The 10395-nt window shown below is 31.0% G+C and overlaps 1 protein-coding gene across 1 annotated transcript; it reads right to left on the bottom strand.

Moving 5' to 3' along the window:
• Positions 1–216: 216 nt before the first annotated feature.
• On the bottom strand, positions 217–6441 carry LOC120282346 (protein NRT1/ PTR FAMILY 3.1). Its single transcript, XM_039289151.1, has 4 exons — positions 6210–6441; positions 5903–6120; positions 5263–5822; positions 217–1343 (listed from the first exon to the last, which is right to left on the bottom strand). The coding sequence occupies exons 1-4, from the start codon at positions 6292–6294 to the stop codon at positions 434–436; spliced, it is 1773 nt and encodes a 590-aa protein (XP_039145085.1). The 5' UTR covers positions 6295–6441; the 3' UTR covers positions 217–433.
• Between the last annotated feature and the right edge of the window lie 3954 nt (positions 6442–10395).

Raw genomic sequence — 10395 nt, 5'->3', positions numbered from 1 at the left:
TTGATGATAACATAGAATCAGATATACTCAACAAACATCATCCGTTAATGTAATTTGAGTATCACAACCAAAATTTTAAATATATATATATAAAAAACAATAAAGAGAAAAAAATATTTTTAAAATGAAATTCCTTTGAAAAAATTTTCGAGTGCTTATCCAAACACCATTCCATAGGAATTTTTCCGGTACTAAATTCCATAGAAATCATCTTCGAATCCTATATAATAAAATTCCTTAGAAAAAATTTATTATGCGTCTAAACAGACCCTTATACAACCAAATCTTTTACAGCTAAATATATCCCAATAGAAGATTAATTCCCATCTTTCTTTATATACACAACTATTTTATTACAGAGTAAAGTCATTGACCCACTTGATTGCATCTACGCACCACCAGTGCTAAAACTCCTTCCGCAAACACTACGATATCAAGCACCACCTTCCTTACCAGACTTTCCCACATCACCCACATCCTCCTCATTCACAGCCACCTTGAGTTGAAGGGGTTTAAACGTATAAAACCTAACACAAACCCCATAATACAACAAATTTAAGAACTGCAAAAGAGTCACAATCCAATACAAATACTCCAGCTTCCCTCTATTGAGATTATCCGGCAACCAATTAGACCCATCCGGCCGAGCACTAAACCGATGAATCATCGAAACAATCAAAGTGCTAACATAACTGCCGGCCGAGATGGCCAGCCAAAACAGTGCCGTGGCCGTGCTCCGCATGCTCTCCGGAGCCTGATCATAAAAGAACTCAAGATGGCCAATAGACGTAAAAGCCTCAGCGACGCCATGCAAAGCGTACTGAGGGACAAGCCAGAAGACAGAGATGGGGACCATGGTCAAAGGTTCGTCGAGGAGGTGGTGAGCAGCAGCGACATGCTTGCGCTTGAGCTCAATGAAGCCGGCGATGAGGGTAGCGAGGACAGAGATGAAGAAGCCAATGGCCATGCGGTGGAGAAAAGAGATGCCACGGTTGAGGCCAGTGAAGCGGCGGGTGAGAGGGATGAGTATACGGTCATAGAGGGTGATGGTGAGAAGCATGGCGAGCATGGTGAAGACAGACATAGAGCCAGGGGGGATTTGGAAGGAGGTGGAGAAGAGGTGGCGGTCCATGGTGCGGGCTTGTTGGAGGGAGAAGGTGCCTTGTTGGGCGGAGGCAGTGATGACAAGGATGCCGGCAGACCAGACCGGGGACATGCGGATAAGGGATTTGATCTCTTCTATGCGGTGGACTGTGCTGAGTTTCCATGGGTTTGGGATTTGGTTGTTTTTTTGGATTTCTGTAGACTCTTCTTCGGTGACTATGGCTGCTTTGTCCAAGAACCTGAAAAAGATGTTCAGCTATAATTTTCAGTTTTTTGAAAGTCTATGAATGTGTTGCTACAGTGACATACAGGAAGTTAATGTGAAGTGATCACTAGAACCTAAAAACTATAATTTTATCTTTAGGAAGATATAAAAAAGAAAAATTAATGTGAAGTGATCACTAGAAGAATTGCTAATAGTGGGAACTAAAATTATAAAAATTAACTAGAAGGTAATTTGACAAAATTATAAATGTGAGATGTCATTACCAATTAACCAAAAGGTAGTTTGACTAAAAAGAATGTAATATGTGATTTTAAGAAAGAAAATAATTATGAGAAATGGATAGACTTTAATACGAAGGTTAAATTTAAACAATGAGAAGATCTTAAGACTAATAAGTACGCATGAAAATATGGAACAATAAATCATTTAATGATGATTAAATTAATATTGGCTTTATCTTAAGAATTTTTTTTTGGCAAGCGCCCTACTATTTAAAAGTTTGTGATCAAAAGATAGGTAGGTATAAAAATGCACCAGTTAGAATGTGTTATCGACATCTAAAAATTTATTAACTCTGTCAAATATCACATAGGGTAGTGAAAATTCATCACATGCATATTTAAAAAATTTATAAAAATCATACTGAATTAATAAGTCCTCCTACCATGCCAAAAACACTGTAGAGAGAAATATGATTTCTCCCACAATAATTCACACAGGATCCATTTAAATAGTATTAAATAGGACGTGTGCCATGAATAGTTTGTGAATATAGCACTCTTACAAAGAGTCTTTCTTAGATGCAATGAAATAATAAGTTTAGAATAGGATAAAATTTGTAAGAATCTCGCATAATAAAAAAATCACTCGCATGCTAGAGTCTTTCTTAGATAAAAAATGGCATATGTATTGATTTTTACAATTGTGATTTTTATATAAATGCACAATTACATCTCCAATATGTTTATATTATGATATATAGATTAAATTCAGTTATTCTGGATCAACCTAATGGGAACAGTTTATGTTTAAGTTTGAGTTTGGCTCACTTGCTAACTAATCAAGCTAAACTTAAGCTAAATGTTTGTTGATTGTTTTACAATACTACTCAAATATTAATATTTCTACTTGCAAATCATGCATGTAACAACAAATTCTCAGTTCCCTCTCTAATTCACATGAAAATATAGAATTAGCTAGTGTATTCTCGCGCCCTTTTGAAATGTTTAAACTTCCTATCGAAGAATACCTCCCAAAAAATTAAAAGTAAACTATATATAATGACAAATACCGTCAACGTTCTTGGTTAAAACTATCATTCTCCTGAAGAAGAAAAGAAAACTTTAAAAAAAAAAAAAATTCACATATATAATTACTTAAATAAATATCATCTAGATGGCTGGGATGTTTAAGGGTATGTTTGGATGCAAGGATTGATCCCCAAGGATTGGGGATCAACCCTTGTGGCATGTGCATGCCCATGTTTGGGCATGCACCAAAGGGCATGGGAAGGGAATGAGGGGGGAGTGCATGCCCCTCAAACCCTTCATGCTCATCCCCCTCATTTTGGGGGGGATTGAGCATGCCTTGATGAGGTAATGACTCTTTTTACCCCTCATAATATTATATTTGTTTAAATTTTTAATGATTTACATTGTATTTATACATTGTATTTTTTTATATTTACATTGTATTAGAGCGAATATTAAGAAATGACATGTTATACATTGTATTTATTTTTTTAAAATATTAGAATTATTTATATTTAGTGATTTAAAAAAATAATTAAATTTGGATATTTATTTATTTTTAAATAAAAAAATCAAATTATATTCATCAATTAAAATGTATAAATTTTTAAAATTTATTTAGAAAAATAAATAACTCATTTTTAATTTTTTTATAGAAATTGAAGCTATTTAATAATAATTGTTTTTTTACAAGATATATAATTTAATTAAAAATATTAAAAGGGTAAAAAGTAATTTTTACTAAAAATTTTTCTCTTATTCTCTATCCTATTCCTATCCCCATCCCCTCCAACCAAACATTACTTTTGTTCCCATCCCCAATCCCCTTTTTCTATTTATATTCCCATCCCCTTCCCCATCCCCTTCCCCTTCCCCATCTCCATATTCTCATTCCCTCTAACCAAACGGACCCTAAGTTTCCTACCAAGAACACCTCATACAAAATAAAACGCATAAAGTGCAAAATGACAACTATAAAACAATATTATTTACTATTTCTACCTTTTTTTTATTTTGAATAAAATTAATTAACTGAAGCCATGTTATATGCTTCTCTATCAGGACTAAATTTGACAGAGTCTCATGCCTGGCTTTCGTCAACATGATATTACCTTTCCAGTGAGTGAACACTTTAAATGGGAACAAGGACAAAAATCAGTAGGCCCGGTTGCAGAGAAAATAAAACACTAATTTACAATAAATAAATATTTTTACAAAAATAGAGGCATTAAAAAATTTGAAGAACTATTCACATTTAATAATCTATAAGGGGGCCAAGAATCAATAATGATGGTTTAGAGTTTGGACAACACAATTATTTGACAAGCTTTATGACTAACAAGAGTAAAACAAAGTTTATAATAGTATCTATTTATATTTATTGATATCCAAACCTTTCGTACTCTCTTGTCTAAATCAGCTGTATCATTGTAATTTTTCATAAATTATAACCATAGATATATGTCTTTCAAAGAAATTTCATCATTATGAAGGTGTTTAGTGTAGATTACTAGGGATAAATTGGTCTTGGTCATTCCACTTATTTTTGAAACCAATTTGAACTAACATGATATTTCGCTTATAAGATATAAATAAATAAATTATAAACTCACAAATTGGTATTTATAAATTGTTAAATTTCTTTTTTTAAAAAAAATATTAAATGTAATAAATAATTAATTTAAAAACTATAAGAGAATGGTTCATAAGCATAGATTGGCATTAATTATGCTACTTATTCAAACTCTCCAATCATATATTACTTTTTGAAATAACCTCAACTAGACATATTGTTTTAAAATGATATAATCATTAAGCGTCCCAAAATATTAATCACAATTAAAAACTGTACAAAAAGATGTTTTTAGATGTCAATAAATTAGAATGAACTAATAATTATCTCAATTTTATTCTAACTCCAACCAATCAAACAGCCTTGACAATATATATATATATATCCAAAGGTGACAATCACCTTAAACAAGACAGGCAGATATGGAAGTATATTAATTTTAGTGGATTAACGATAACCTAGAATCTTAAAGATAAATCTTTCTGTCATTTAACATTAAAATAAAAATTGTATTCTTTGCATATAGAACCCCACCATGATCACCCAACAATACTAATAAATAATACTAGACCCTAGTGCACGTATAGACAATACTATGGAAGCAAGATTTGAGACACTCACCTTCTTGCCCCCTTCTTAATATTTTCCCGAAATAGTTATTATAAAAATATTTGAATATATAATAAATCATTATAATTTTAAATAGAACTAGATTTCATGAGAAAAGGAGAAAGGGCAGCAGATAAGTGTGACAAAGGCACACAAGGTCATCCACTTCTTGTCTGTTTTTTGATGCACATGGCAACTGTCATTAAATAATTGTCCCTTTCCTTCATCAATGATACATGAGATGACCTCAATCAGTTACCACCCCAACCTCTCTAATATTAATGTTATTATTATCATTATTATTATTTTTATTACTAATAAATGTAAATATTGCCATTCTTTCTCTTCTTTCCTTTCCTCTTCTTCTCAATTAATTCTATCAATCATGCATTAAATTCCACCAACTTGCATGGTCTCTTAATTTACTATACTTGTTTCAAATAAGATAAGAGTTTTGATTTTATACTAAAGAAATAAGTAAAAGCAAATAAATAACATACCTAAAGTTTTTGGTATGTCCAAGTTTACCGAACAAAGAAATAGCAGCATCAACTTCATCATTTTCATAAAGAAAACTTGGATCAGAAACCATAGGTAGTTTCCTCTTCTTATAAGCAGCAACCATCACTTGAACAAGCCTAGTGAACGGGCTTCCGGCCGGTTCCAACCTCCGATACATACCATATCCACCTACAAACGACACTATCGACATCGCCATGGCAATTGTCGGAATCCCAAATCCCCATCCCCATCCAACATTGTCTTGGATATACACAATTACGGTGACCGCCAGCAACATGGACACTCCCATGCAAAAGTAATACCAGTTAAAGAAATTCCACGTTCTTGTTTTCTCTTTCGGGTTTGATTCATCGAACTGATCTGCACCGAATGCGACGACGCATGGCCGGATACCACCGGCACCGAGTGCCGTTAACAAGAGTGATACATACAACACTCCTAGTTGCCATGATGTTGCTTCTTGACACACTTGATTGCCACCGCATGGTGGTGGTCTGAAATGCGGTAGCACAGCAGATATTGTCAAGCTTATCATGCCCTTCAAACCAAGTTAGACTCAGATAAATGAAACTATATATTAATAGATAAATATATGTATGTGTATCCAAGAATATTAACTATTTGATATAATACGGAGGCGATGGTGATGGTCCAAAACCGGCCAATATAAGCGTCGGCGATGAAGGCACCGAGAAGTGGAGTAAGGCTTGCCGTGCCGCTGAAGTTTGTGAGTGTGGTTGCAGATTTTGCCAATGGAATGTGAAGTTGTTGAGTTAAGTAGGTGATCATGTTTGCTGCAAATCCTACTACTGCTAGTTTTTCTGCAACTTCATTTGCTGTGATTACACATATTAATTCATAGATCAGTAGTTTGTGATGATTATAAATTATTATAAATTATAAAGATGGATAGTTAGGTAGTTACCGAAGATGAAGGGCATTGTTCTAAGCCCTCCTAGTCTCTTCTTGTTGTTTTTGATGTTGGTGTTGTTCTCCATATCTGGCTCCATGACTCTTTGTTTTGCACTGTATTGTTTTGGAGGTTTGGCTAAAGAGTTGTGTGCTTATATAGAGGTTGCATTATTTTTAGGTTTATTTTTTGGGGTTTTGGGATTTTAGTGTGTGACAACAAGAGATGGTGATATGCAAGTTGAGTGCCAGGCCAACATTTAGTGTCATGTGATAGATGAACATGAACTTGAGCTTTCACTCTTTCAAGTTTTCTTTCTCTCTCTCTCTGATAAGAGTGATTACTTACCCCTAAACCCCCCCTAAAGTTGGATTTACACCTAAATATTTTTGAATTGCATGAACTTTACCGAGATCCACATCAAGTGAAGGGGGTTAAAAAAAAGTTCTTTTTTATTTTTTTATTATAATATGTACAAGTCATCACACTAGATTTCAACCATATAAGAGAGAGAGAGTGTGTCAAACATTTGACTTTAACAAAAAAACTGTGATGTTAGTGGATTAAAAGTAATATATACAATGTAAGTTTTAGGCTAAAATATTTAGTCTAAAATAAAATATTTTAAAGATTTTAGAAAACTAAAATAGGTATTATTAAGCTATATATAATTAAGTTTGTCTTGTTACCTTACATGTGACGTATTTATGTAAATAAAAATTAAATAGAGAAGTTAAAACTAGCAAACTCACACAGTTGAGAGATTAGAAGCTAGAAAGGGAGAAGAATCTTTTTACAATTATATGACAACGAATACATATATAATTAATATATTTATGTGAATTAATAATACTGAATGGAAAAATTAAAACGAGGAAATTCATACAATTCAAAGCAGTGAAGTTACCGAAAGAGGAAACAAAGCAATTTTTTATTTTCTTAATTTTAATTTTATTTATTTGTATTTTATTTTATTTGTATGTGCTCAAATCTAAAGGATAACATGAAGTAATTGAAGGGATTCCATATCTTTTGAAGGATTGGAATCTCATGCTTGGATGTGAAGACAATGGGAAAAGACATGCATTTGTCCTTGAAGGAATGTGAAATGTTCCTAATCTGATTTCTTTTTTAATACTTTGTACACATAAAATCAGACTGGTAAAATTTAGTGTAGAACTAGACAGTGACATAACAGCAATAAAACTAGTGTTTTTTTATTTGACTTTTATTCACGTGTAGCATTTGATTTTTTTTTTTTTTTATTCTGTATTTCTAATAATTATGTGAACTATTTACCAAGTGTTAGATTAGAGTTGTATATATACGGCTATGAACGAGGGTTAGGTGCTTAGGAGTATTAGTTATTCTTTTATCTTCTTAACACTATATATGGTGATGTTTGATTGGGGTAATGTTAAATTACCCTTGGAATTTGAACCAAGTAATTAAAATTATCCAGTTTAGTTTTTTGAGGAAGAAGGCGGGACGAACCCACTGAGACCCTGGGGCGTGCATAGACGCTCGGTGGAATAAGTGGGGACGGGGCCGCGCTCATGCTGGAACCACTCTGCACATAACCACTATTCACAACTCCCAGAAATTATCCAGTTTAGTTGTTAAAATTGAGATTACTACATTCCTGAAATTTGATAACTTGGATAATATTACCAGTAATATAATTATCAATTTAGTATATGATAATTTTAATATTCCGGATGGAATGTGAAAATTTTTCCAATTATATTTTGCAAATGCTCTGAATTTGAAGAATATCATCATTTCAAACAAATTTAAAAATAAAAAAAAATCTTTTTTTTCTTCTCCACAAATATATTTTTATATGAAAATATATTTATGAGAACATTTGGTTGGAGATTAGAAAAATATTTAAGATTAATTTTTTTTAATATTAATTTAGAGAAAACGATTTATATTTATTTAAAATAATTAAGTTTGATTTAATTAATTTTAATAAAAATTAAATATTTTAAATTTTAAAATATATATTTTTTTAATAGTAACAAATATTTATTACTAAATAACCTTGATATTTACATAAAATATTATGAATTTCGACATATATAACACCTACTCCCTCAGTCCCTCCGTTCCTTTTTATCTGTCATAAACCCATATTCCTTTTCATGAGTCATTTTTTGAACATTAAGAAGCATTTATTATTTTTTTTCCAAAATTATCCAACCACTCTATTTAATTTTCTTTTTGAAATTTAATATGAGAGAGAAATGTGAAGATATAAATTATGGGTAATTTTGGAAAGATAACTAATTTTTTATTAAATTATGTAAAATAACAAACTTTCTTGGTATGTGAGATTCGATTATTCACGACAGATAAAAAGGAACGGAGGGAGTATTAGATAAAGATATTTTAGTAAAAAGATAATTATAATATAATATTCCCAACTAATTAAATATGGTAACATTACACTACAATACATATTAGTGTTTGTCAACAAAATCGAAATTGCACATTAGTCTCTAGATATATTAAGTGTAAATAAAAATGCACTTAAGCTTAAATAAAATTAAAAAAATAGGTCTTATTTTACATACCTCTAAAAAAAGCTTCAAAAATAATTTTTTTTTATACATAGATTACTATCTTTACATATCATTCAAAATATTTATTTTCAAATTAAAAATATCAATATTTTTATGTTTTTATGTTTTATTTTATTAAATTTAGATTTTTTTAATTTATTTACAAACTTTAATTATATATATTGAGAATAAAGATTAGTCAACTACAAGCTTCCGTACAGAAGTTAATCGCACTACTATTAACTTATCACAGTTGTGGTAGTTATACACTTTCCTACAATTTATTCATCTATAAATTAATAAAACTAATATATTATTATTAAAACTTAAAAGGTTCGTAAGTTTTTTGAATGCCCAATAAAAAATTAATATATTTTCATAGAAATGAAAACAAGTCTTTTTTAATATAAGTTTTCAATTAAAATTAAGTCCATAAATAGCATAAAATTATAGATCTACCAATGAATTCATAGTTGTTATATCACCAATCTAACAGCCTAAAACAAAATTTTTTTTTATTACTTAATTTTGAATAAATCCAATTTGAGAATATCCTAAACCACCGAAAGTTCCCTTACACAGAAGTTTGTACGTTTTTTTTTTATAAATAAAAAAAAAATTTAAAAAGTCTCACCTTGGAAAAAAAAATCAACTTTATTTTATTGTATAAAAGAAATAGATTTATATATATAAACCATGGAATCTTCATCATAAGCTTTAGGCCTTTTGTAGTACAAACAACTAAGGCATGATGTGATGAATATGTTTCACAAGAAAAGAAAAAAACAGTGATTTTATTAATTGTGAGTCTTGCGGTGTAGAAAAATGTATGGAACACAAATGGGAGACGGTTTGGTCAAAGATAGCTTTTTGGATGGATACATGGATGGATGCTTGCATGAGTTGTTGCATTTAAAGGGCTTTTGTTTGATTTGGAGAAGGAGGCATGCGCAGTTGTGTTTTTTTGTTTGCATTTATTTCTCTCTCCACCTCATGAAATAAATCATTGCTTCAGTTTGTTACGCAATTAAGTTAATTATTTGTTTAATTGATTGGGGGTTAATAACTAGTCGGTGATTTTCAACTTGAATTTATTGCTTTGAAAGAAATGTGCGGTTCCATAGTGTTCTTAATTCATTAAACTCTACACTTAAAAGGAGAGATTACAATCAATATATATATACTAAGCATTCTTCCCGGCTTCGCATCGGAGTTTTTAAAATTTTATAAAAAGTTTTGAGGCAATATTATCAATCCTCTACGCACGTTCACATATTCGTAATCTGTGAACGTTATTTTGGGCCGTTGGATTGATTCCAACGGTTCTGCACTATTCAGTAAACAGTAATACTGTGCTTATGAACAATGTACAGTAAAAAGTGGGATAAACAGTGTTTTCAAAAATTTTAAGACAAGATTAGTTCTCATTGTGCATTATCTTAATCCTACTGTTGCTGTCTGTGGACGTTTGTCTACGTCCACAGAAACCCTTTTCTCATAAAATAATATAATTAAACAACTCCTACCATAAAAACTACTCCTCCGTTCTTTTTTATTTGTCATAAATAACAAAATCTCATATATGAAGAAAGTTGGTTATTTCACATAATTTAATAAAAAATTAGTTATCTTTC

The sequence above is a fragment of the Dioscorea cayenensis genome, chromosome 18, assembly GCF_009730915.1.
Source record: "Dioscorea cayenensis subsp. rotundata cultivar TDr96_F1 chromosome 18, TDr96_F1_v2_PseudoChromosome.rev07_lg8_w22 25.fasta, whole genome shotgun sequence".
NCBI lineage: Eukaryota > Viridiplantae > Streptophyta > Magnoliopsida > Dioscoreales > Dioscoreaceae > Dioscorea > Dioscorea cayenensis.
The sequence above is the reverse complement of the archived record's forward strand: the minus strand, read 5'-3'. Positions and strand labels throughout refer to the sequence as shown.

Excerpts from the sequence above, each read along its gene's own strand:
- LOC120282346 (XM_039289151.1), bottom strand. The coding sequence starts at position 6,294 with ATGGAGCCAGATATGGAGAACAACACCAACATCAAAAACAACAAGAAG. Across the intron at positions 5,823-5,902 it reads CCTCCGTATTATATCAAATA|GGCATGATAAGCTTGACAAT; the intron begins GTTAATATTCTT and ends CTTGGTTTGAAG. Across the intron at positions 1,344-5,262 it reads GGACATACCAAAAACTTTAG|GTTCTTGGACAAAGCAGCCA; the intron begins GTATGTTATTTA and ends CATCTTTTTCAG.